This window comes from Dendropsophus ebraccatus, chromosome 5 (genome assembly GCF_027789765.1).
Source record: "Dendropsophus ebraccatus isolate aDenEbr1 chromosome 5, aDenEbr1.pat, whole genome shotgun sequence".
Taxonomy (NCBI): Eukaryota; Metazoa; Chordata; class Amphibia; order Anura; family Hylidae; genus Dendropsophus; species Dendropsophus ebraccatus.
This window is the reverse complement of record NC_091458.1, coordinates 136,456,687-136,483,950: the sequence shown is the minus strand read 5'-3', so window position 1 is coordinate 136,483,950 and position 27,264 is coordinate 136,456,687. Positions and strand designations below refer to the sequence as shown.

The 27,264-nt window shown below is 42.8% G+C and overlaps 2 protein-coding genes across 14 annotated transcripts in view; both read right to left on the bottom strand.

Moving 5' to 3' along the window:
- Positions 1–3,089, bottom strand: part of VAV1 (vav guanine nucleotide exchange factor 1) — a 64,834-nt gene extending 61,745 nt beyond the window's left edge. For 2 of the 3 annotated variants that reach the window (XM_069971379.1, XM_069971382.1), the window contains exon 1: positions 1,730–2,088. In XM_069971379.1, coding sequence (XP_069827480.1) covers positions 1,730–1,933 — 204 coding nt within the window. In that variant the 5' untranslated portion in view covers positions 1,934–2,088. Of the gene's footprint in view, positions 1–1,729; positions 2,089–3,064 lie in introns of those variants that run through there. The other variant, XM_069971380.1, reaches the window with a different exon arrangement.
- Positions 3,090–3,659: 570 nt separating this feature from the next.
- MACF1 (microtubule actin crosslinking factor 1) overlaps positions 3,660–27,264 on the bottom strand; it is a 177,205-nt gene continuing 153,600 nt past the window's right edge. For 3 of the 11 annotated variants that reach the window (XM_069971385.1, XM_069971391.1, XM_069971388.1), the window contains 23 exons: positions 26,521–26,649; positions 24,962–25,132; positions 24,641–24,796; positions 24,343–24,549; positions 22,250–22,369; positions 21,929–22,098; positions 20,891–21,050; positions 20,302–20,496; positions 20,055–20,183; positions 19,782–19,925; positions 19,466–19,654; positions 18,907–19,021; positions 18,258–18,421; positions 17,985–18,147; positions 17,620–17,774; positions 17,468–17,542; positions 16,278–16,295; positions 15,115–15,232; positions 12,404–12,460; positions 10,384–10,595; positions 9,097–9,207; positions 6,878–6,992; positions 3,660–4,925 (listed from right to left, as the gene is read on the bottom strand). In XM_069971385.1, coding sequence (XP_069827486.1) covers positions 4,690–4,925; positions 6,878–6,992; positions 9,097–9,207; positions 10,384–10,595; positions 12,404–12,460; positions 15,115–15,232; positions 16,278–16,295; positions 17,468–17,542; positions 17,620–17,774; positions 17,985–18,147; positions 18,258–18,421; positions 18,907–19,021; positions 19,466–19,654; positions 19,782–19,925; positions 20,055–20,183; positions 20,302–20,496; positions 20,891–21,050; positions 21,929–22,098; positions 22,250–22,369; positions 24,343–24,549; positions 24,641–24,796; positions 24,962–25,132; positions 26,521–26,649 — 3,309 coding nt within the window. In that variant the 3' untranslated portion in view covers positions 3,660–4,689. The remainder of the gene's footprint in view (positions 4,926–6,877; positions 6,993–9,096; positions 9,208–10,383; positions 10,596–12,403; positions 12,461–15,114; positions 15,233–16,277; positions 16,296–17,467; positions 17,543–17,619; positions 17,775–17,984; positions 18,148–18,257; positions 18,422–18,906; positions 19,022–19,465; positions 19,655–19,781; positions 19,926–20,054; positions 20,184–20,301; positions 20,497–20,890; positions 21,051–21,928; positions 22,099–22,249; positions 22,370–24,342; positions 24,550–24,640; positions 24,797–24,961; positions 25,133–26,520; positions 26,650–27,264) is intronic. The other 8 variants (XM_069971394.1, XM_069971395.1, XM_069971386.1 and 5 more) reach the window with 7 other exon arrangements.

Genomic DNA, 27,264 nt, shown 5'->3' with positions numbered 1-27,264 from the left:
AAAAAAAAAACGGACGCGAAAACAGATAAAAACGTTTAGATCGGTTTTCCATTCCATTCCATTATAAAAATCCTCCCCCCCATTTTCTAACGTACACAAAATAGTGGTAGGCCACGTTTTTCTGTACGTTTTCCAACCAATACAGCGAGACGGATTGCAAAATCGTGATGTGAACCTAGCCTTACATAGCATGTATGCCCCGTTAGGTGTGTGCAGGATTCCTTCTACAATGAAAAAGAATTTTGGCAGGTATTTCCTTGTATTTGCTACTGTCACATATATATATATAACACACAAGACAGCAGCCATTCTATGACACGGCCATGTCACAGAACGGCCACGATAAACAGAGATCAGGTCATAAAGGAAAGCCTTGGATTGGAAAAGAGGAGAAATCTCAGTCTTTCCTTTGTGACCTGTTCTCTGTTTATAGTCTGTTCCTGGCTTTGGCTTCAATAATGTGTCAGATAAATCTCTGTGTAAACACCATTGGTCCCTAGGCTAAAAAGGAGTATCAGGGTTTGTTTATCAGGTCCTTTGATCTCCCTGCGCCTATGATGAGCATTGAAGAGCGGCCCACTACTATGGGCAGTGATTGACTGAACTGGAAGGTCCTGCTCCAAAGTGCTCATCTCGAGCTGGAATAAGAGAGATTCCGTGGCAGAATCCCGTCTACCTGTGTCAAACAGTGTGTCTATGGGAGGGCTCGTGCACTTCCGTGGCTCTCAACTCAAAGAATTGACATGTCAATTCTATAAGCGGAGGCACACGAGCCCTCCCATAGACACACTGTTTGACACTGAGGCAGGCGGGATTCTGCCGCGGAATCTCTCTTATTCCAGCTCGAGATGAGCACTTTGGAGCAGGACCTTCCAGTTCAGTCAATCACTGCCCATAGCAGCGGGCCGCTCTTCAATGCTCATCATTGGCACAGGGAGATCAGGATTCCCGCTGTCTGGCCGATCCGTGCAGCGGGTGGATACAGCGGGAGGACCGCCTGGAAAACTGGGCAGGTTCGGACCATCCCTAGTCGGCACAATACCCCTATAACAGAAGGGTCACTGTAGTGCTCAATACTTTATGCTGTGATCCCCGTTTAGTGAGGGTCTGTGCTGTGCAGAACCGGGATGTCTGTTGTAAGCATCATTTAACCTTTTAAATAACAGAACATGACGTTCTCATTACCCAGACAGAACCCATTGCTTCTATTTTTTTGCACCGTGGTCCACTTTGAAGGCATGTAATACTTTCTGCAGTTTTAGGGTTAATAACACAGTATGATAGCTCTGCACACATGCACGGTCTGTGTAAGTCATGCGAGTGTACAAGAATCTTCCTCTGCTTACTGAAGTGAAAGAAGCTCATAGTCGCCCACAATTAGGAACTGACATCTCAACCGCTCGATTATTAGTCACCGTAACAAAAAATAAAATAAAATCAACTTCCCATCTTAAGACCCTTATACGAGCCTCCCTTCACTTAGGGTTCCTATCCGCTAGAACAGGGGTAGGGAACCTTGGCTCTCCGGCTGTTGTAAAACTACAACTCCCATCATGCCTGGACAGCCAAAGCTTTAGCTTTGGCTGTCCAGGCATGATGGGAGTTGAAGTTTTTCAACAGCCAGAGAGCCAAGGTTCCACCTCCGGTAAGAAGAGAAGTAAATCATATAGAAAGGTGGATACTGCTGATACAAATACAAATATTTTACAGGCTTTGTGAAAGTCCATACCTGTGACATCTGCGGTCGAACGTTGATTTCACTCAAGTTGACGCTATGAGGCATCAGGTTATTAAGCAGTTGACAAAGGAGGACTCCATCTCGTAGTGCTTGGGCTAGGTCACAGACTTGGGCAGTATCCAGAGTTACCCGATGATTGGGAGGGAGCACCCGGCAATCAATAAGCCATCGAGCACAGTGCCTCCACAGCTCCATCTCCACCCTGGTGCCAAAACAGGTGGGATGGCTCAATCAGACTTCAATGAAGATAACAAAGTGGAAAGACACCAGATTGTTACTAGAAGAGAGAAGAGATACCTATCTCCTGCGTGCAGAGCTTCGGGCTGCACTTGGTAAGCTATACTACCATAGCAGTGATCTTAGAGACACAGGCAGACTCTACGTCTGGGAGGACACTTCCGCTGTCTAATGAGGAAGAAACTAGCTTGACTTCCTCTTCTGTAAATGACACACCATCACTATGTATGGTGTGTGCAGGTGTGACTACCCTGCAGAACTTACTATAACAAAAGCACCATAGTGAAGTGGAGGTAGAAAAAGAACAATCCTACATAGGAAAAGAGTGTGACTCCTGTGGTTAAAATGTACCTGTTGCAGATGTTTTTTTTTTTGTTTTTTTTAAGAAATCAACAGGGGTTGTGTTCACAAGCAATTTTTTTTAATGTTTTTTAAGTTTTCTATATTTAAATCAATGATATATATATATATATATATATATATATATATATATATATATAGGCAAACTGTGGCCAATGCTGATATTTGGCCTTTTTTCTGTCCAAAAGAGGAAACCAAACACAGGACGTCGTAGTCCATTGTGCACTCACGCAACGAAAGACCCCTGTTCATCATGCAGGTTGTTTATCATTTGAGGGCAATTAATTTAGGCTAATTATATTAATTTTCACTAATTATATTATCAGCTCTGCAGCTAACCAGGAGACAGTGCTCTTTGGTATGCAACAAAAAGGTTTTGGTGCTGTGTGGCAGGAGGGCTGACCATACAATGCAAGCACCCTCAGGATTCTCTGCTACTGAATAAGGACACACAGAAGCTGCACACATGCGCCGTGAAGGGTAACACCAAGGGGGACATTTATCATTATTGGCATATGTCACCTAAACACAGAGTAAGCAGGGGTGGGGAGTGGTAAGAGGTGTTGCCTCCTCCTGCACCTCATTTATCATGATTTACGCCTGCTCAGAGGCATAAATCATGATATATATCTACACCTGCAGGTGTAGAATTGTTGCGCTGGACACAGGTCCAGGCGGGTTTACTAAGAGGCATGGGCCTCTTAGTGAATCTGGATAGGTGTTACTCACGCTCAGGAGGGGAGTTTTGGAATGCTCCCCTCCACCTCCAGGTTCTCCTTCAGAAAGATCTCAGCAGGCATCCAGCTCAAAGATAATTATGGAAGGCTCGCTGCGATCCTCCCGGTGTAAACTCCCTTTTTTAACTATACATATTTATGATTTTATCAGATGTAAAGTTCGCTCTCCTATTTTTTATATTTTTTTGTTTGGTATTTCGGAGACCGGGGAACTGGGAGTTCACACCGGGAGGATCGCAGCGAGCCTTGCATAATTATCTTTGGGCGTGTTACTTTTAGGAGTGGTGAAATCCAAGTGTAAGTTCACCATTTCTAAGTTCACACAGAAGACGTTACCGCTCCCAAAGTTTTTTTCTTTCTTTTCTATTTGAATCTGGATAGGGAAAGGGGGCGTGGCCTAATTTAAAACTGGGGTACTCATATGCTGGTCTTAGTAAAATGTCCCCCATAGTGTCCATATGTATAACATTGAATTAAATATAGAAAACATTCCCAAGAGTGCCCCTTTAAGAAGTCAGCTACAGAAACGGTTTTATTACCCATCTGTAATCAATAAACCTGGGACAAACGACAAAAGGCATAAGGGATATGATGTTACTGCAAGCAATTTTAATACAAAAGTGTTGTTTAACAGTTCATTGGTACAGCATCAATTTCTGTCGCAAACTAAGAAGATCACACGGCAGCCTGGTTAGAACTGGATGTAAGGACCAATAAGAGGAGGGATCCATCCGAGCTCTAACACTTCCATCCCTACAGGCTCGGTCTTGTCAGAGGAGGCCAGCATACAAATGTGAGGAAAGAATTGTGCTGGTGAGTCCCTTTTAGTGGACGCACGATGGTGAGCGATTATTACAAAAATGAACATGTCACACAAATTCTATGTGGAATGACTATTAAATAATAAATAAGAAAACTCCTAGGCAGATAAATAAAACAAATGTAGTTTACAATTAGAAAAATCTGCGGAATCTGGCATGAGTGCAAAATGGCGGTGGAGAAGCATACGCTAAGCTATGCTGCCCCAGGGTTTGGGATCTTCTGTCACATGGGGCTGCTCCCACATTGTCCTTTTCAGCGGCGGGTGCTGCGCGAGACCCCATATTCTTATTATCTTGTCAAAGCAGGATGTGCAAAGTGTTGTCAATTCAGAAAGACTAAATCTTATGAAAATCAGTCTCCCCTCCCTCTGCGATTTAACAAAGGATAGTTCATATACAAAACAGAGGATTTCCATATTAAAGTTTAGTAGTGTTGCCTTAGGATATCGACCCTAACAAAAAGGGTCTCGTACCCTACAAAATCACATGATTAGCGGTCTACTCTCCTGTTTTACACTCCTCCTCCCACTCTACTAGAGTTCCTGACTCTCCCCAGGAATTCACACAAAGGCTTCGTATCTACAGAAATATTCACATGGAAGTAATAACATACAAAAACAAAAGAAACAGATAAGGCAGTTATAAACAGTTTTCTCGTATACATGTATAGACGATAGAAATCTCTCAGGCAGAGAATCGGTGTACATCCAGATGTACAGTGCATGATAGAAAATGTCATGGTCTGCCCCTATATAGGCCATGTACTCTTGTGCCAGAGGTTTGGCTTCGGTGAGGACTATCTCTTGGTGCCTGATGATTTGGGAGTGCTGGCAGTTTTCTTTGACATGGTGGGGATTTTGGAAGGTTTAGACAGTCCTCTGCGGGATGGTCCCCCGGCAGCACTACTCTCTGAGGTGTCTGAACAAGCGGACTGTGTTTCTAGGAGGTCAAAGTCAGAGGCATCACTTCCCCTGCGGCTGCTGGCGCGGCTTCCTGTGCGGCTCCCGGCGCGGCTGCCACTTTTCTTAGGATCTAAAATAAGAAAGGTAGAGGGTTCAAATGGGAGGAATATATATGTGTGTGTATATATATATATATATATATATATATACACACACACACACACACACACACACACAAGCATGAAATCAGATCTGACACCACTTACAGCTTTAGGCTGGGTTCACATGATGTACAACAGTGCCCATTCTGTCACACGGCCGTGTCACAGACCGGCCGCTGTCTGTGAAATTCACCATGAACTTCATTTCTTTTGAAATAGAATGCAAGCAGATTCAAGTGTACCCACAGTCCAATTCACCATAGGAGACAATGTAAAGTGCAGCCAGAGCTGTACTTTACATTGTCTACACAGACTATTTTGTTGGGCCGCTATTCAGTGAAAATCGGACACACAAAATTGATTTGCCATTTTTTTGTGCGCCCGCATGGAATCGCGGCTGGAGTGTATACAGTGTGTATGTATACACTCTAGCCGTGGCCTCATTGTGGATAATTAGTTTACAGGTAAATGGGATATTATCATCCAGGTGGGCATGTCTGCATATTGTCTATCTACATAATATACACTCTGTTCCTGTACTCACACACTGCAGGCTGTATTTCACATTATAAAGCTCATAGGAAGCAGGACAATAAGCAGATCCTGATGTTCTGTGTAAAAGTGAATGCAGCCGCTGTTCACTAAGATAATACAGCTCCCAATACTGTGTGACAGCAACAACTCTGACATCTGGGTTAATAAAGGATTTGGCAGATACATACTTTTTTTTTTGTGCAGTTAAACGTTACATATGAACTAAATTCAAAAGGCCCTTACATAACTGTACTGCAGAGAACATGTACATACAAAGAAACCCACGTCCACACGGTGCAGACCACATCATTACAGCTCGCTGTCACACAGGATGTCTACTACAAAGCTCAATGGCTTAACCTTTTAACTAGGTAACCTGTGAGCTAAGTCTTAGCTTTACCATCACTTATTTACTGTAAATATTCCTCCATCTTGCCTATTCTATGGCTCTGTTCAAATCTGACAATACCCCATGTTCAGGGTACACCTCTGTGTAGACTATGTAGACTAGGTTTGGTCCAATGAACTCAATTAACTTGGCCTTCCATTCTGTCAGTATGAACTGGTATACTTTGTCCTTTTTGTTGAATTCCAGAATATAAGACTTATGTGAACACAATAATCGACTGCAGCCAGCACTATCCTATAAAGTTCCACATTTTTTGCTTTGAAGTCAATGTAATGTATTATATTATATTATTTATTATTATATGGCTATACAATGGCATACAGCAAAAGTATTACTTGGAGTTACATTTTTGTTTTATTTACAACCTCCCCAGCCCCTTCTGTAAGTGCCTGTATACACCTAGGTGTGATATGTACATCCATCTCAGATGGTAGATGTACTATGGAAGGAATAACAGTCCACATTATTATTGATACAACATTATATGAAGCACTGACAGGGCTGCTGCATAGAGGAGTTATAGTTCATATATATATATATATATATATATATATATATATATATATATATATATATGTGTGTGTGTGTGTGTGTGTGTGTGTGTGTGTATATATATGTGTATATATATATATATATATATATATATATATATATATATATAGATGGTGAGGACAGCTTCAGCTTTAAGAATACAGAAGAAGAACAGCCTGAGACAGAAGTCAGCAATGTATGATGGGACTGCAATCTACTACCCACACCCTCGGGCTATTGTGGAGACCCTGCCTCTGAGCTAAAAAGGAAGACATTAGGGGGAAATAGTGTGACAAAATAGGCAGTTGTACATTATTAGGATACAGGGTTATAGTTGTTCTCAGTGTATAGACCCTTGCAGCCTTCTATGTTTTAGTCTTCATGCCGAATACACCTTTAACACTGAGGCCGCAGGCACTAACCTACTGGCAGTGGTGAAGGACTTACCAGTTCGACTTGATTTGGCACCAGAAGGGGTGGCTCCGGACATGTCTCCTGTGAGGGACGAGCGGCTTGTATGTATGGCAGCTTTCTTCATCTTGCTGCTTTGTGCTGGCGTTACCTTAAAATGCCATAAAGTAAGTAAAATTATAAAGAGCAGTCAGTGCAATAACCATACATGCTAGCAGCTAGAATTTATTTCTGCTGTGCTTGCAAAAATAAATGACGCTGTTTTACTACTTCGTATATGTACAGGACAGCGCAAGCTTCAATCTAAAACTACAATGGTCTATCTTTTACTGCATCACCAGGACTAGAAATGTGGGCACATACAAATACAAGTTTAGATCACTTGGCACCTTTGCCTGCCAAGCAAGGTTATGTCAACTGTATTGTTCTCCCTGATCTTACGGTGTATTGCTCTGAAAGACAAGTTAGGGGTAGTGTTGGGTCCCATACAGAGGCGTAGCTAGGATTCATGGGGCCCCATAGCAAAAAACTATATATACTCAGTGATGTGGCCAAAAAATAACATTTCTTGCAGCCAGAGGCAGAATCCTTCCTGCAGCCACAAGAGTGACTTGCAGGGCAGAGAGCCAATGGCTGCTTGCTCTGTCAGTCGACTGTATTTAAAGTGTCACTGTCGTTTAATTTCAGAAATCAATAGTACAGGCGATTTTAAGAAACTTTGTAATTGGGTTTATTAGCCGAAAAATGCATTTTTATCATGACAAAACAGTTTGAAGCTCTCCCCCCTGTCTTCATGGCTTGCTTATGGAGAGGGGAGGGGTGGAAAGAGATGAGGCACCAAAACAGGACAACAAAGAGTTAATCTACAGTTAATCACCTGGCTATCTTTTCTGACAGTCAGCACTGACCTCTCAGACCTCTGAATAGCACTGTCACCCACCTCCATGTTGTGTAATTCTTTGTTCTCTGCTGCCGACTAACTCCCTCCTCCCCTCTCTATAGAGCAGACAGGTTTGTGTCTGATGTAACAGGTCACAATTTCCTGATATTTTGCAGTGAATGGAAAAGAGGAGGGAGGGAGGGACCTGGGAAAAGTTTTTTGAATGCAGATAATGGCATATTTGCCTAATAAACCCAATTACACAGTTTCTTAAAATCGGCTGGACTTCTGGACTGGATTTCTGCAAACAAAACAAAACAAAAAAAACAACAGTGACTCTTTAACTATAAGAGCCCTTATGGTTAAATACATGAGCAGACTACCTTCTGCTTAACCCCTTATGTACTGCAGTGTGTAAGTGACCCAATGTTCACTTACATGCTAGAAAACAAAAAAAGGGCTAAAAAGCACAAGACAAGGAGATCTCTGCTTCACTGATTGTGCTTTGAAAACCCCTGACCTCTGCATGGAGCTCGGGAGAACAGAGGTCAAGGGTTATCAGTGCACAAGCAGTGAATGCAGATCTCCTTGTCCTCTGCTTATTATTATAAGGGGTTAAGCAAAAGGACACAGGATAGCTCTTATCTTCCCTGTGCATCCCTTCCCCCCCCCCCCACCCCCCAGCATGGGCCCCTTAGCAGCTGCCTGGCCTGCCTCTATGGTAGCTACGCCACCGGTCTTGTCTCTGCTTACTGAAAATCAAATGGTACTTACCATTTTACTTGTATAATTAACTTTACTATTCAGCTATGTAAATAAAGGTACGTCTAGTGGACACCCCAAACCACTTTAAAAAAAAGTCTTAATTCTGTGGTGGTGTTTATAAGTAAACTTTCCAGGTCGTCAAAATAAATCAAATACTATGGATTTTTACAGTTTATAAATGAATGACCATGCCCTGTCAATGTTAATGTTATTCTGTGTTTTTAAGGTGAAGACATGGCATACAGGTGACGTTCAATTGACTAAACAAGCATGCAGCAATCTAAACGTATATATATATATTTTTATAGATTTTGAGTCCACACCAATCTGATGGAATTAGGATTAAGAATTTGCAGAAATCTTAGTGCCATTATAAATCATGCAGTAAAATCCACAGAAATTGCAGCACAGAAAGCTTTTCAACCAGCCTCGACATGCTTTAATCATCATATATTAGAAGGAAATCAATCAAATATTGGTTTATTTGGATTATTTCTCATTCATTCAATTGACAATTGTTAGTTGAATTCTGGAAGATACGATGAGGCAGCAGTGTTAGCAGGAAAATGGCTCTTGATAAGGGAGGAGGCTCTATTAGACCATACTCTACCTCACATGATGGGATCTGGTAGTCTGAGTATTCGGAGCCCCTAGAGGGCGTGCCAGCCTTGCTGTTTACAAGCCAGGGCTTCTCGTAACAGCGAGATGGCTGCTGTGGAGTCTGCGAAAGGGGCAAGGGCACAGGGGACGGATGGAGGAAGCGAGCCAAGATGAAGAAGGGTGATGAGTTGTCACAATGCAAACAAAACAAATACATCGAAACAAGCAAAATCTGAACAAAAGGGACTAAAGCAGACACTCATTTCACAAAGGTAAAGCAAAAGCAATGTCTAGACTTATAAAAAAAATATCTGTATGAACCCAATAATACCCGACTATCTTAGAAGGTCAAGGTAAGTTTTAGCCTTTCAGTTTCAGAGCTTTCCATTACATCGAGCCAACAATTCCACCTAATACTTTGTTTATTTAGTCCATGTTAAGCCCTTATTACATGGGGCAATGTGGTGATCAAGCTTGCTCCGACCTGTCGGGTCAGCATTCACTTGCTCCTTTTTTCCCCGCTTGCTGCCGGCGATATCACAGGTGCTAATCGCGAGCAAGGAGGAGCAGGTGAGAGCTGGGGGGCCGCCCGGGTGATTGTCAGATCGTCCGGGCAGCCCATAGGAGACAGTGGCGGTCTGCTATTATGCGGAGCGACGTCAGCAGATCATTGCCGTTTCAGCCTGTTGCAAGACAACGATCATGCATGTCGGCTGATCGTTGTCTTCTATTACACAAAAAGATTAATCGGCCATAACGGTCGGTATCAGCCGAATACAGATAAGAGTCGCTTTGTGTCATAGGGCCGTTACTCTCTTGTAGGTTGGCAAGAAAAGGGGACAGAGGGTGCGAGGTAAAGGCGGCCATACATATTAGACAGTTGTTGGCCTATTCCTTCTGGCCTCACCCATAGACATGAACAGGCTCAGTCAAGTGTGTATATATTCTAAATAGGGAAAAAGCCGCTGTCAGTCATCTTGTCTCCAGTGGCAACTTATCTCCCAGGAGACCAACAGAATCACTCGTGTGCTATATAAAAAAAAGCCTGAAACCTAAATATAAAACCGCCTACTTCTCCCAAAATAACTCAATTTAAAAAAAATGTAATGAAAAGCATGAAATTAAGAACCTGCCAGTCTATGCACAAGAGAGAAAGCATATACAGAAGTCGCTCCCATATTGTGAAAGGTGCATCACATACAGCCTCTGAAATATGAGAACGCTGCAAAAGCAAAAGTCACTGGCATCCCGTAATACATATACTAAGGTCAGAATACTAGGCATGCACAGAACGTACCTTTGAACCACTTGCAGGAGTAGCGGGAGAGGATGGGACGGATGTACAGCTATGGTTACTCTGGCTGGCACTGGAGCTGGACCTAGTAGGAGAGGCAGTCCTGGAAGACGGTTTGGATCTTCGCCCTCGTGACCTGAAGGGGGTCATTCCCTGGGAAACCCCCTCGGGTAGTATAAACTTCTCTCGCAGCTCGAGATTCGTTCTTCCCCTTGCTGAATTAAACAAGTATGCAGAAGTTACAACTCACTGTCTTGCTAGCAGGAAGCACAAGGATTACAGTAAGCAACGGACACATATTTAGTTCAGCAAACCATGTTAATATACATAGCAAGCAAGCGTGGGTTAAGGTGGGTTACTAGCGTTCTATATCTCAGAAGCCATGTTATAACACTCCGGAATGGGTTCAGGACAGATGTAAGTCATCTATATATCCATTAAATGTCACATTAAAGACAGTAGACTACTGATGCCGTCAGATGTGTGCTATCTATGGTGGGGCCACATTTTCAGACTTTCTGTGCAAATCCAGCTTTTACATGGAAAGCAGCGTCATGTACACAGAAGTGTAAGCTATGGCACAATGGTCCAATAAAATGAACTGGACAGCTGGGATACCTTACAATGCCGCTAGGAAAAGTAGGCCATTTGCAAAAGTCAGCATGTGTCCTTAGTAAAAATTTTGGGAGGCTGCAGCACGTGCACAAGCCCTGTGTACACACAACTGGCTAGCTCCTGGCACCCCCCCCCTACCAGCACTACAACTATGAGCTATATCCCATGGCTTTACCGTACTATGCTCAGTTGATGTTATGTAGTGTTAACCATGATATCTGGTGTTAAGCGTTAGGGCATATAGGGGATTTGCCTCAGCAGTGTACACCGCTATTAGTGTATACCAATGGACACTACCACGTGTGAACTGGTACGCTACAGCTAGTTCTTATTTGAAATGTTTAGCATTTTTCTGCTCACTATCTTGGTGAGGAACACTAGTGTATTGTTACTTTTTGTTTCAAAAAAAAAAAAAAAAAAGGGTTTCCTGTAAATTCATAGGAACCAGCAAGTGACGGGTTACTCAAGCCTTTAGCACAATGCAATGGTCCTTACAATGAGGGCAGAGGAAGGGCAGAAGGATTTAGTAGAGCAGAAAATGTCAGTAATAATGGTGAATGTACCTTTCTTGTGAAAAGAACAGAAGACGGCAATGAGTTGTGAGCGTCTATAACTTCACTATAAAGTAGCCATCATCTTTGAAGGGGAAATATGGCAAATTATTTTTTCTTTTAAATCATATGGTGTCAAAAAGTTATACAGATTTGTCATTTACTTTTATTTAAAAAATCTCCAGTCTTCCAAAACTTATCAGCTGCTGTATGTCCTGCAGGAAGTAGCATATTCTTTCCAGTCTGTCACAGTGCTCTATGCTGCCACCTCTGTCCATGTCAGAAACTGCCCAGAGCAGCAGCAAATCCCCATAGAAAACCTCTCCTGCTCTGGACAGTTCCTGACATGGACAGAGGTGGCAGCAGAGAGCATTGTGACAGACTGGAAATAATATGCTACTTCCTGCAGGACATACATCAGCTGATAAGTACTGGAAGTACTGGAATTCAAGTAAATTACAAATTTATTTAACTTTCTGACACCAGTTATTTAAAAGAAAAAAAAAAATCACTGGATAACCCCTGTAATGCTCTTGCAGGAGCTCCTTAGTCACGGAAACAACTGCTGTCTGTTTATTGCACCTTGATGGCAGATTCTCTTAAAATATTGCCTACCATTTCTTACTACCATGTTATTATAAAAACTAGGCTGAGATCACCACCGAAGCTTTACGGACACTATGCAATGGTCCTAGCGTGATATATAGAGAAAGGAGCAGCGAGGAGACGAACAATAAGAGATTGACAGATGGAACTCCTCTACGGGACACAAGATGCTTTAGTTTTGGACGGAGTCTTTCCTTAAGACACATTGCTTGTTATAACAATAAGCACATCTATAAAGCGAGAGCAGTTACCCAAACCTATGGAGGAGACGGAATCAGTTCTCTTTAATTTACTCCCTGGATGGTGAACTAAGAAGGATAAAGAGGTGCAGAGGGGAGAAATGGACACAATGTGAGGCATGCAAAATGGACAGCCAATGGCAACATTCCCAGTCAAGATATTGGTTTGAATTGGGTTCAGCGGGTGAGAAACTCCTCAGCGACCGAGCACAGTGCAAAACAGACAAGCTGCATTGTTCCGTGTTGGTGGGTATGGTCAATCCAGACCGTTCTCCTATGCCACACTAGTCATAAATGTCTCCTGTGTGTAAGCTACGTCCTAAACAAATCATATCTTGAAGGAACAGAAATGTTATGAGAAAAGCAGAGGCTGCCGAGACACCAATCCCTAGATCATGTCAGAGACGTCATGCACTACTACAGACAAAGATGGCGCTTTCTTCAGACACTTCAAGCAGCAGGCAAGGTTACCGGCCCAATACAAACCACATCTGTACTCACTTTGACTAAAATGAATCCATACTGCCCTCTGGTGGCAGGTTGTACACATTACAGTGTTTTTTTTTTGTTTTATTATTATTGCACTCCTTACATCAACATCAGGGCAAGTAGACATTTCAAGTCCCTCTAATCTCCCCTGATAGTTGTTAATCAATGTATTGATCTGATAACTGCTTCACTGTCCTCTGTATGGAATATACCATGGAGGTAGAGCTTCTATTTGCCTCACCTACTGACACGATGCTTAAAGCTGACAGGAGTGATAGATTCCTGACCATCCCTGCAGTGCCTATCGTCTTCCAGCTTCTCCTTAGCACTCCCTACATAAGGCCCAGCCACCAGGGCATATACTTCAATAGCTGATAATATAATCAGTAAAAGTTAATATAATTAGGGTAAATTAATTGCGGATACACAACCTACATGATGAACAGGGGTTGGTTGATTGCGCAAAGGACTGGGACTTCCTGTGTTTAGTCTCTTTTTAACAGAGAAAAGACCAAATAGGAGCATGGATCACAGTGTGGCCATATGTATATGATTTGAAAGGTACACTTTAGGGCTGGGTTCACACTACGTATATTTCAGTCAATATTGTGGTCCTCATATTGCAACCAAAACCAGGAGTGGATTAAAAACATAGAAAGGATCTGTCCACACAATGTTGAAATTGAGTGGATGGCCGCCATATAACAGTAAATAACGGCCATTATTTCAATATAACAGCCGTTGTTAGAAAATAACAGCAAATATTTGCCATTAAATGGCGGCCATCCACTCAATTTCAACATTATGTGAACAGATCCTGTGTTTTTAATCCACTCCTGGTTTTGGTTGCAATATGAGGACCACAATACTGACTGAAATATATGTAGTGTGAACCCAGCCTAAAGGGACTCACCTCCAAAACACCTGCTAAAGTTAAGTTATCAGTAGATTATACATCAGTAGAGTATACAACGCTGATTCTATACTGTAATTTTTATCTTTTTATGTTCATGCATTCCTTTGCTACAAGCCACAAATGAAGGAGTCTAAGGGTACTATTACACAGAACGATAATCGTCCGAATCGGCCCTATCCAGCCGATTATCATCAGTGTAATAAACACAACGATCATCGGCTAATTGTTGATATAGGTTTGGACCTATAATTGTCGGGCGCCAATCGAGCATGGCTACGTGTAATAGTGGTGGACAGCCGGAGGCTGACCATATGCAAAGTGGATACATTAACAATCCATGATCAAGGGTTCCTCCTGCGCTCTGCAGCTTCAGAGCGACCTGTCCCAGCTGACAGGCCGCTCTGAAGCTGCAGAGCGCGGGACCCGGGGAGAAGCGGACTGCAAGAGGAGCCCTGGACCATGGATAGGCAATGTATGCAGTTTAAGCAAGGGCTGCAAGAACATCGGTAACTATGTCCATGCAGCCCTTGTTAAATGATTATCGGGCCGTGTAATAGGCCCAGTAAATGAGTGTCAATCTAGGAGATCAGCGCTCGTTTACAGTTATTATCGGGCACTCATCGGCCTGTGTAATAGGAACCTAAGTCATCCTCTCCATTATATTCTCGAGCTAAGTAGTCCTCTCTATGCAGCAGCAAGCCCAGTGTGTAGGCTTACAGCGGGGAAATACAAAGGAGTAGAAAGCTACAAATTACAGATTTGGAATCAGCATCCTTTATCCTACTTACAGATGACTTTAGTTTAGGGTTTTGAGGTGGCTAGGCTGAAGGTGACAGAGTCCATTCAAGTGTAAGGGATAGGCTGAGGGCTCTATTAGATTGCCCAAGCCTGGTAGTAAACAAGTTTACAGAGCGTTTACAAGGCTTGTTTAGTCATATGACCGACACATGAACAGTCACTGGACCATTCCTGAGGGGATGTGAGGCGTGCGGCCCCAATCAGCCATCAAAGGAGCGTTTACATTTTTGTTGGCTGATCACTAGCTGTATTACACAGGGTGATATCTGGCTGTTCAGCTAATAGAGCCCTAAGACTTCCCTGATGCCACTATGGCCCAACAGGATCTGCAGCCGCCAATAGCCTGAGCGCCACATACAGGATCCTGGAGCCAGTGGCTGTCACAACCCAAAATAAACGCATAACCCTACCTTCTGAAAAAAAAATGTAAATATATATCAAAATATAGACACAAAAAAGTAAAACACAAAAGTATTCAATGTAGAAATAGCATTGTACCCTAAGAAGTAGAAATTCTTACCTCGGCAAGGATCATTTTTCACCAAAAATTCATCTAGCGCCATCCAGCCTCCTCCGACTCGGACCATCACTGTGCTGCGCAGTATACGTACTAAGCGCAGCTGCTGAGAGTCTCCAAACTGTAGGAACCAAATAGACGGTTATTTCCAGCCGGTCTCTTATAACTTTAAGACGCATGCATGTCAAGCCACCCGTATACCAGTACAGACATATATAGGTAAATATATATGTCAATATGTGTATGCTCATAGATGCATCTCTACATGAATCTATGGGTGTTCACAGACACATATTAACAGGGAGATAATCTTGCAGCAGATCAGGAGAACAAGCCACACACTAGAGAGCTTTAGGGTCCATTTACACAGAAAGATTAATTGACAGATTATCTGCCGAAGATTTGAAGCCAAAGCCAGGAATGGCTTTGAGAAAAGAAGAAATCTCAGGTTTACTTTATGACCTGTTCTCTGTTCAAAGTCTGTTTCTGGCTTTGGCTTCAAATCTTTGGCAGATAATCTTTCTGTGTAAATGGACCCTTACGCTCTTTGGCCTTTTAGTGGACAATTGTACCCATAAATTTTGAATCAGCTTTTCATCCCCTGATCTGCCAGGGTGTGAATCATCCACAGCCCTCAACCATTGATTCAAATGATTAGTTATGAAAATGATGGTTAGTTGTCCAAAAATGACATGGTCATGAAAACTCATTCAGTCACGTGACTAAATTATGGTGACATGAAACCAGATTGTATATGTAACAGCTGTCCGGCTGATGGGTTCGTGTAAGAGCCAAGTCCCAGGATTACATTATATATATATATATAAAATGTAATGTTGCCATATTAAGAGGTTTACAGGACATCTCACAAGAACTTCCCATCATCTTCAGCTGAGATGATCATCACGAATGGTATATAGCTATGTATGGAATGAATACAGCTGTTCAGTCTAATAGGCAGAGCCATTCACACAATAAGGAGCGTCCACATAAAGCAGTGTGGGTTTATTTGCGTGAGGCAGGTCTGTATAGATCTCCTAAACAGCTCGGATAGAGATATGATGATTGTCAGATTTTTAAGATTATCACAGCAACAGAAATTTTTTTTAGTATGTAAGCATGTGATTATTTGGGCAGAAAAGAGCCACCATCAGAATGCACTGTACCTGGTTCCCTAGGAAGAACTACACGAAAAAGCACAAGGAGAAAGAAAGAAAACTCTTTAGTTAAACATAAACAGCAGTAACACAGAACTGTATATTAGTGACACACACATTAACACCCTGCACTAGTTAAAGGGTCAATACTATACATTAAAGTGTCACTGTCGTTTCAAAAAACCATTGACATGTCATAGAAACAGCAATGTTTCGACTCTAAGTTGGTCTTTGACAAAGGCCAACTGTTGATCGAAACGTCGCTGTTTACCCTGGATATGCAATAAAGCTCATCTGAAGATTTATCTCTCCAATTTTTTATGTCTACTTGTTGGTAAATAGGGACTACCAACCATTCAGTGTGCAACCACATCTAGGCAGATCGGATTGCTGGGTGCTGTTGGTTCCCAAGTGTTCTGTTATGTCAAAAGTTTGGATCAGTCTGGGTCTGAGTGTTCGGACCCCAACCGATCAGTGAGAATGAGCCACAAGACTGTGCTAAGCACGATCCTCTTCTGGCTCTGTGATCAGTCGGCCTAAGTCAGGCTATGGAGCCTGACCGATATCATGTGACACAGAGCTCATTCTCATGATCACTCAGACCTGGACCAATCAAAACTTTTGACATGTCAAAAGTTTTAACAAATGACAGTGACACTTCAATCCATTTTATCCTTAGACATATCTGTTATGTTACCCGTTACGGGGCCTATGCTGTTCTTTTGATTCCCTTTCTATATGTGAAACTAATATGTCCAGTGCTAGAAGACTTGTATGTCCACGTAGCTCAGTGGTGGGGAAGTGATCTCCAGTGATGTCTATACCCTACTAATAGGCAGTGATGTTGTGGACATAGCTGCCTGTCACCAGTATTAAACACATTAGGCAGATGTTCTGAAACAATATAAAAGATCACGGGACACAATAACATATAACAATGTATTGGCAATATCTAGACACTTGAGCATTATTTAAAAATCATCTCCTACTGAAAAATGTTAGCGTTTTTTCGTAATCTAACAGTGAAGTAGTATTCATTGTGGCACACAAGTAGGTCACAAAAAAGCAATGCATTATGAACAAAATTATATCTTCTGTATCCACAACATAATCCCTCTGATTTACCTTTGGACATATCCCGTCTCATATAGAGTAATAAGGTCAGATTCACAATCTATATAGACAATAACTATGCTCACCCTGTATTTATTCTCTCCAATCTGCTCCACCTGGAATCTTTTTGCACATTTGCACTGTGCCACCTGCCTGGTGACCTGAAAGGTAATAAGTCACACGTCAGTATAAGCATATAAAGGTTCCCAGTACCGTGGGTAACAAGAGAATCACTTACCTCATCCTCAATCTTATCCGCATCGGTAGTTGGCCGATAAGCATCTTTATTGGGATGAAGGGCGGCTACAAACTCGTAGTAATCGATGTATCCATCACCATCCCGGTCAAAGATATCAGCTACAGCTGTCATTTCAAGTTTTGTAGTTGGAAATTCTACAGAAGACATTATTGAGTTACCAATAGATTGAGGTTATGAACATAAAATGGCGGCATGTTTTAGCACACAGCAGTCCCAGACAACTATACACATAGTCTTTTCCCAAGAACTATATAACACTGTCAGCACCTTGTTACTTTATTTTCTGGTGACAGGTTCATTTTAATCATTCGCCCGCATTGTGTTTAAATCCCTAGTCCACTTACTGGATGCCAAAATTCCATCAATAAACTCTTGTCTGGTAATTTTCCCATCCTGGTCTTTATCTATTCTGCGGAAGAAATCCATGACCCGAGATTTCTTGTGATTCATCCACCGCATGTATTTCTTTCTCCAGATGTCAAAGTCAAAGTTGGCAAATTCCTTTAACTTAAAACAAAACAGTAAAATTCAATACCCATAGCCAGAATGAATGTTAGGTGACCAAAAGAAAACAAATCACCAAAAATCACCATTTTCAAGAATATTTGTTTCCCTACCTCTTCCAACCTGTCTAGAGCGTCATTGAGCTTCCGCTGTCTCTCTAATGCTAATAACCACACCTGCTGCCAGCGGGCAGAGAGCTGATTAACCCTTGGGTTCTTGGTCTCGGACTGAGAGGGCACCTGAAAGACAGGTGGGGCCGCCTGCACTGCAGACTTCCCTGCAAAAAAACCCACAAAAACAACAACCTGTTATTTAATGTATTTCAACACAAACCATTCATCTTAACCTTCACAGACATTAAGAGAAATCGCTAAAACAACAGCTATTCTATAAAGCATGTTGGTGCCTGAATTGCTATTTTGGGTTAAATCATTCTATTTAGTTATCAAGCTCCCTGTCACGTCTGTGTTCAGCAAACCAACTGAATGTGAGACTGAGGTCACATGATCTCTGTCTCTTGAGGGAGGGGGCAGCAGAGGGAACAGGAGTCAGAGTGGATTGCAGGGAGGCCAGTTTGTTTTTTACTTCCTGGATGTCAATCCGCTACCAGTGCGACAGAACTGACATAACTAATATTATATAGAGACATCAATATAACGTTTAATGTATTTTTTAATAGAAAATAACTTCCCCTTATTTGGGGGTTCCCCTTCAACACCAGAACAGTAACAATAATATGAAGTATTGGAGATGTCCACTCACTGTTTCGGTTCTTGTCATTAAATGAAGCATGATTAGTGTCTGTTGTTTTCCTCTTGTAAGTCTTGGTAACTCTATCCACATCTGGTTGTTTCTGTGTCATCTCCTCCATAAACACCTTTAAAAGAAAACACAAACAAAATTAGCACAACACAGAAACAGCACCTCTCCTGTTCTCAATGTGGGTGTGGGTTTTGCAGTTCAGTTACACTGAAGTGAATGGATCTGAAGTGTAATATCACACACAACCCGAGGACAGAGGTGGCACTGTTTTAGCAAGAAAGTAGCTGTGCTTTTTCTAATGCTGCACAACCACTTTAAAGACCTGTATCCTTCAATAATATGACATAGTAGGATGCATTCACCGGAACTGTGATAACATTATAAAACGTGACAACAGGGATGCCAGTTACCTATATATAAATTTACTTTAAATTTGTGTAAATATCCAGTTTGGACTGTCATGTATTTAATATGGCATCGGCCCAATAAAAATTATCTTATATTCCTTTACGCAATGCAAGTCCCCTAGAACAAGATACAATCCCAGTGTGTCTCTTACCTGGTGCTCGGAGATTAGAGCCTTCACTTGCTCAATGTTTTGAGGCATGGGCTCCTGATCCCTCTGGATGAGTGTGGTTTCCGCCCATTGGATCCAAGATAACAACTCATCTAGTAGGTCCGAATTGGCAATAAGTTCAGCCAGAGCTGCTTGCAACCTCTGCTGGTGTTGATTTCCCCAAGTCAAAACCTTTAACAATGTAAATATATAGTTATAAGGTAAGAACAACACCTAGAACATTTTCAGAATAATGATAATCAAAATCAGAAGCTTTTCTGATAAGATGCACACTACTTTAAGTAAGACTCTGTTATACCTCCTCGAATCGTGCTCGGATGATGGTGATCCAGTGCTTGACTGTGGTAATACAGTCTGGGTGGCACACAGTTAGAATTCTTTCTCCCATGCTGACGGCTGTGTTCACGTCCACCTGCTTCTCTTCTACCTTATTCATAAATTCCTATAGAAAGAGGAAAATTTATTAGACAAGCAGCCAAACCTACAGCAAATGCACAATTCTATGTAATACAGAATAAATAACATATGAATGTTTGATCGAACAGCAATAACATTGTCACCATCATCGCACCTTATGAACATCAATGAGTGACTGCAAGGCCTCTGCATCATCAGGAAGAGCCCCCCGAAAACGCAAAGTCTGCTCTGCCTCCGACAGCCACTCCAGGAGCATGTGAACGGTACTACGGAACTCCTCCGCCTAAATGTTAAAAACAAACGTGAGCGCATTTTCTAGACAAATTCAACGTTATAGTAAATTTTCTGTCAAGAATGTTTTGTCTCCATCTACAGCTCATGCCAGTCAGTGCAAGAGTCACCTGTTTTAGAGCTTGCTCCAGACGGGTCTGTTTGGATACAGACAATTTGCAGACAGTGTCCCAACGTGTGCTAAGTTCCTGCAGTTGGACCTTTACCCAGGTGGTATCCTCTCTACTACTATCCAGCAGTTCCCGGGCAGATCGCTTCAGAGCTTGAACGCTGCTAGTTCTCTTCCCAAGCTCTTTCTGGAAAACCTAATTAAACAAACATATAAATGAAATAAAAACACTATATAGAAAATAAAAGTGTAATTATATCTGGCACAAAATGAAAGCGAGTAGGCAGTGCACCGCGCCATGGTGGTAGTCAAAACAAAAAAAAGTTCCTGCACCAGTGGAATCCTGGAAAACTTTGCTTGTCTTTCATCACTTTCAGGTACATCTGAATAAAAACAATGATCCGACACTTTTCGCCAAACATCAGATCATTCAGGACTCAGGCTGTCTGGCTAAAACGTGTCACATTGTTATGTTTGTATTTGACTGTACCTTGAATAAAAGTGACGTTTTATCGGATTCAGCGCTAGAACTTCTATTTGTTGTAATTATATATGTAATGTTATATGAATCCAGACACTTAAACGCTTACTTTATGGGCATCCATCAAGTTCATTACAAGGTCCAGGTCTCCATGCACGGGCTGATCTTCTGCCAACTGAGGTTCCACCTTGTATAACCAGTCAACCAGTGCCTGTAAAGCGTCCATAAACTGGCCAGAGAACAGCAAAGCTTCCTCCAGCTTATGCTGCCTGTAAGGAAAACATAGTACACAATCTATAAGGTGGAGTTCACATGGAAACTTTCTACTCACATACTAGATTTCTCCCAACAAGATCTGAGTAACAATTCACCACATAACCCCTTCTAAACAGCATTTAACAAGGTGTCAGTCCATCGGCTGCATCCCATTTTCTTCCCATTTTATTCGACTGACATACTATCCTATAACTCGTCATTCAGCTAGGAAGTCTCTAGATTTGTTAAAGGGGTACTCCGGAGAGAAACAGTTTTTTTCAAATCAACTGGGTTCAGACGGTTATATAATTTGTAATTTACTTTTTATTTACAAATAAGTACCAGTACTTATCAGCTCCTGTATGTCCTGCAGGAAGTGGTGTATTCTTTCCAGTCTGACACAGTGCTCTCTGCTGCCACCTCTGTCCTTGTCAGGAACTGTCCAGAGCAGGAGAGGTTTTCTATAGGGATTTGCTACTGCTCTGGACAGTTCCTGACATGGACAGAGGTGGCAGCAAAGAGCGGTGTGTCAGACTGGAAAGAATATACCACTTCCTGCAGGACATACAGCAGCTGATATGTATGGGAAGACTTGAGATTTTTTAATACAAGTAAATTACAAATCTATACAACTTTCTGAAACCAGCTGATTTGAAAGAAAAAGATTTTTGCTGGAATACCCCCTTTAATGCAGGTCTGGACAAAGGCTAAAACTTAGAACCAGCAAATGTAATGTCATTAAGCCAAATGTTATGTAGAATAAAAGTGCATGGTAGAAAATGATGTTCAAAGAGAATCCTCATCCAAATAAGTAATATCCTACATTTTTAATGGCAGCTAAGAAACCAACCAAGAAACTCTTCCAATCCAAAATTAGTGAAATAAAAATTACCTTTCAACTGATTTGCCGCACACAGTGTCCCATTTATCCCTGACTTCTCCAAGAAGATGGTCGAGCCTCTGCACATCATCACTCAGTGAGGCCTTCTCCTTTAAAGCACGTCCTGTCCTGACAGTCGTGTCATATACTGGCTGTTTGCTTCCTAAAGTTTTCTGGAACTCCTGTTTGAGGTAAAAGTAATTTTAGCATTAAAAATAAGGAAAAGATCCAAAAATTCACATATAAGCTCTATATATTTATAGTAAATAATGTAATGGCATAGGCCAGAATATTCTAATGTACAAGCATATGATGGGTCACAGACAATCCAACCTTGTGTTTAGAGAGCTGTAGTTTTATCTTGTCTGGATCATTGGAGATTTCCAGTTCAGAATCCAGATGATTCTCGGCTTCCTCCAACCAGTCAACCAATTTCTTCCAAGCTTCATGGAACTAAAACATGAAACACAGAAATGGCATTAATGTCGATCAGCTTCCATTTTGAATTACAACAAGGGGTATATGTCCCTAGATTGTTGGAGGCGACAGAGGTTGGAGGTAAACTTTTATTTGTTCATTCCTCTCCCAGAAGGAAATCAGACAGGTCATGATTCCATTCAAAGACACAATGGTATCTAAGGAAAGATGTTACAAACACCTTGGGGAAATAGAAAATTCAGGACTAATCTATATGCCATGTCTTTACACGGGTTTCTAGGCTCTACACAGTCTACTCTATGGTAAAGGAGAGAGCTGGGAACTAGAGAGTGATGGGATTGGTAGGAGGGGGAAAGGATTGGGTGGAGAGGAAAGGGATGGGGAGAGAAAAGAGATGGGGGAGGGGGAGAGGAAAGGTATGGTGGAGCGGAAAAGGGAAGGGATGGAGGGGGAGCAAAGGGATGAGGGAGGGGGAGAGGGAAGGGAGGGGGGTAAGAGCAAAAGGATGGTAGAGGGGGAGAGGGAAGGGATGGGGGGGTGAGAGGGAAGGGATGGGGGGGTGAGAGGGAAGGGATGGGGGGGTGAGAGGGAAGGGATGGGGGGGTGAGAGGGAAGGGATGGGGGGGTGAGAGGGAAGGGATGGGGGGGGTGAGAGGGAAGGGATGGGGGGGTGAGAGGGAAGGGATGGGGGGGGTGAGAGGGAAGGGATGGGGGGGGTGAGAGGGAAGGGATGGGGGGGGTGAGAGGGAAGGGATGGGGGGGTGAGAGGGAAGGGATGGGGGGGTGAGAGGGAAGGGATGGGGGGGTGAGAGGGAAGGGATGGGGGGGTGAGAGGGAAGGGATGGGGGGTGAGAGGGAAGGGATGGGGGGGTGAGAGGGAAGGGATGGGGGGGTGAGAGGGAAGGGATGGGGGGTGAGAGGGAAGGGATGGGGGGGTGAGAGGGAAGGGAGGGGGGGGTGAGGGGGAAGGGATGGGGGGGTGAGAGGGAAGGGATGGGGGGGTGAGAGGGAAGGGATGGGGGGGTGAGAGGGAAGGGATGGGGGGGTGAGAGGGAAGGGATGGGGGGGTGAGAGGGAAGGGATGGGGGGGTGAGAGGGAAGGGATGGGGGGGGTGAGAGGGAAGGGATGGGGGGGGTGAGAGGGAAGGGATGGGGGGGGGTGAGAGGGAAGGGATGGGGGTGAGAGGGAAGGGATGGGGGGGTGAGAGGGAAGGGATGGGGGGGTGAGAGGGAAGGGATGGGGGGGTGAGAGGGAAGGGATGGGGGGGGTGAGAGGGAAGGGATGGGGGGGTGAGAGGGAAGGGATGGGGGGGGTGAGAGGGAAGGGATGGGGGGGGGTGAGAGGGAAGGGATGGGGGGGGGTGAGAGGGAAGGGATGGGGGGGGGGTGAGAGGGAAGGGATGGGGGGGGGGTGAGAGGGAAGGGATGGGGGGGGGGTGAGAGGGAAGGGATGGGGGGTGAGAGGGAAGGGATAGGGGGGTGAGAGGGAAGGGATAGGGGGGTGAGAGGGAAGGGATAGGGGGGTGAGAGGGAAGGGATGGGGGGGTGAGAGGGAAGGGATAGGGGGGTGAGGGAAGGGATGGGGGTGAGAGGGAAGGGATGGGGGGGATAGATGGATGGGGGGGATAGATGGATGGGGGGAGTAAGTGGGAATGGATGGGGGAGTAAGAGGGAAGGGATGGAGGAAGGGATGGGGGGAATGGATTGGGGGGGGAAGGGAACAGGTGTTCCTAGATTTTTATTGGAACGAGCATGTAACTATTCTTCATGTACAACAGATGAATCGGCTGACTCCAGATTTCAATGTAACATTCTACTTGTTATACTGGTAGAGATCTTATCCCGCTGGGTCATATTTTTGTAAAATTTGAAAATTAATAAAAATATATTTAAAAAAAAATATATATATACATGTTTATTTTGACCCTGTGAATTCCCACATACAAGATTGTACAGCCACAATTCCTTTTCCTTGCTCCAATACAAACCTGCTTTGCTCTCTTGCGAGCATCATCCAAGTAACGCCCTCTCTCCACAGATCTCTGAACCACCTTCTCCCATCTAGACTGGACACTCAGAAGAAGGTTCTTTATCAGGACAACATCCTGCTTCTGACTTAGAAACTTCAGTTGGTTTCCGGTTTTGTCCAACTCAATGATTTGGTCTCGATGTACATTAACCTCATTTACAAAGACCTAAGACAAACGAAAAGAAAGTGATTATTCTCTAATAGCAATGATAGAGAAGAGAAAAGCCATTGTTACATGGTATTATGCAGGAAATAACCTTGTGCTCATCAATCTGAAAAAGAACTGTGTCCAGTATAAGACTAGGAGGTGGCGCAATGTTCAGGCTTTGTTCAGCTTGAGTCAACCAATTGATGAAGTCTTGCAATGAATTCTGGAAGTCTGTGGCCAGGCCGAGAGCTTCTTCCAATTTTACCTGTTAATAAATAAGTCCCAAAATCAACAAAACAATCTGTAAATCTAAGGATGTGCCAAAATGTACCATATTATAACCAAAAAAATCCAACCTTAAAATGCCCCGCAAATATGATGGAAGAAAATAACATGAAATACAGACGACTACCACTAAGAAACCTCTTACCTTTCTCTCCTCTACTTTGTTGTTAATGTTCTGCCACTTTCTCTTCAGAACAGCGACGTTCTGCTCCGTGATAGAACCTGCAGAATCATCTTTGCTCAGAAGCATCAGCTGCCCCTTGTCCAGAAGCTGTTTATATAGCTCTTCATTTGTTTTCACTTCAGCATATAATTCCTTTAAAGACAAAGGACAATTTTGTGATCTACGCTCACTTTTTATAGAAAAACATACATGTCTGTGGCGGAAAAACCTGGGTTCTCAACGCGGGCCCCATTTTCTATAACACAAGATGGGCACAAATGGAGCAGACAACCCCAATGTCAGTTTAAATATTGCAGGATTTTATTATATTATTTCATCCATTTAACTCATTTGTACAGTACATAGAAACGGACATGGTCTCAGTATGAACCAGAACTGACAAATCTACAGCATATAGTAGTAAACAACAACTAACAGCAGGTTAGAAGACTAACCTGCTGATAATGCAGATAATAGGGCAATGGATGCTATGGATGAAAGTAATTTTCTTACCTTTATCCTCAGCGCTGTTTTTGGTAAATCTTCACTCTTTACAATATTCATCGCCCTTAGTGCACCAATACGTTGTGCTCATGAATATAGAGGCATTGCCAGATGAATATTTAAGAGAAGGGGCAGGGCGGATCGGTGCACTAAGGGTGGTAGTCGTTCCCACAGTACACCTTATATGCATACTAAATAATGTAAAGATTTACCAAAAATTGTGCTTAGGATGAAGGCAAGAAAACTACCTCTAATCTCAGTGCTCCAGGCCGTATGGGAACATAACAGCAGAGTAAAATCTTATAAACTGCTGCTAGTTCCCCTTTAACTGGGAAATTAATGCCCACACCATGCAAATTCATTAACAGGTATAGGGTAAGGGTGGGTTCACACTACGTTTTTTTTCATCGGTTTTTGCAAAAAAAAAAAAAAAAAAGGATGCCTTTGTGTGCATCCATTTTGATCAATTTTTCCATTGACTTCTAGTATAAAATAACAGATCAAAAAGCATCAGCTTTTTTTAACATACACAAAAACTTAGCTCACCTTATTTTTGTGTATGTTAAAAAAATAAAAAAAAAGGGATGCATTTTGATCAATAAAAGTCAATGGAAAAACGGATCCAAACAGATGCACACAAATGCATCTGTTTTTTGCAAAGACGTATGAAAAAAAACGGATGGAAAAAAAATGTAGTGTGAACCCAGCCTATTACAAGCAAATATGTATAAAAGCATCAACAGAAGTATCTGAAATGTGCATGAAATGCTGAATCTTTATTTAAACTGATTTCCTGTGGAAAATCACAGAAGCAAAAGCAGTGGCTATTTATAACAATGGGGTACACTACTGATGAATGCTCCGCTATGTAATCATTCCTGCAGTGTATCACACTGGGAAACTTATACAATCCAATGAAGTAGCAATCATAGCGACAACTGATAAATAAGTTCTGTCACCAAGAGAAGTTACAATAAGTAACTCTCTTTCTCCATTCATAGCATTTCCTCTAAACCAATGGACACCATATATCTTACCATATGGGCCTGAAGCTGTTCCCGTGCCGTCTCTGGAAGACCCCCAGTGGGTTTAGCGGCTGAAAGTTGACTTTCTATTCTGCTCTCCCACTGAATAAAATCTTCAATCTCACCAGTAAAGCCTTGAGCCTGAGAGGTAATCCATATAAGTCACGATTAAATAAGTCACGATTAAATAAAATACTACATAGTCTCTGCGGCAAGGAGAGGAAAACAGCATATAAACTTCATGCTTTGGCTTAGTCCTGCAAGTTTCTGTGCTTCAAATTGGTAACTTATAAAAAGACAAAACAAGCAGCAAAAACAATCTACTAAACACACTGCATCAAACATGGTAAATGGGAATGTCCCCTTACAGCTCACACTGAATGATGCAGCTAAGAGTGGCTATGGGAAGTTCGACATAGGAAGGGAGACACGGCCCAATAATATACAGTAAACGAATGCCGATCGGCTATTACACAGGCTGATTATCGGCAGCAAGGGCTGGACGGACATTGTTAGCAATGTCAATGCATCCCTTGCATTTAGTGTAAAATAATAAATATCAACTCACTTTACTGCGTTACCGGGTGCCCTCGGGCCTTCTGCGCTGTGTGCGGCTCTGCATCTGCTCCAGTCTTTGCAGCGCCAGGCCGCCGACCGCTCAGCCAATCACTGGCGAGACAGGCCGCGGCCAGTGATTGACTTTCGAGAACGCGGTAAGGGGAGTTAATATTTATTATGTTACACTACAATCATCAG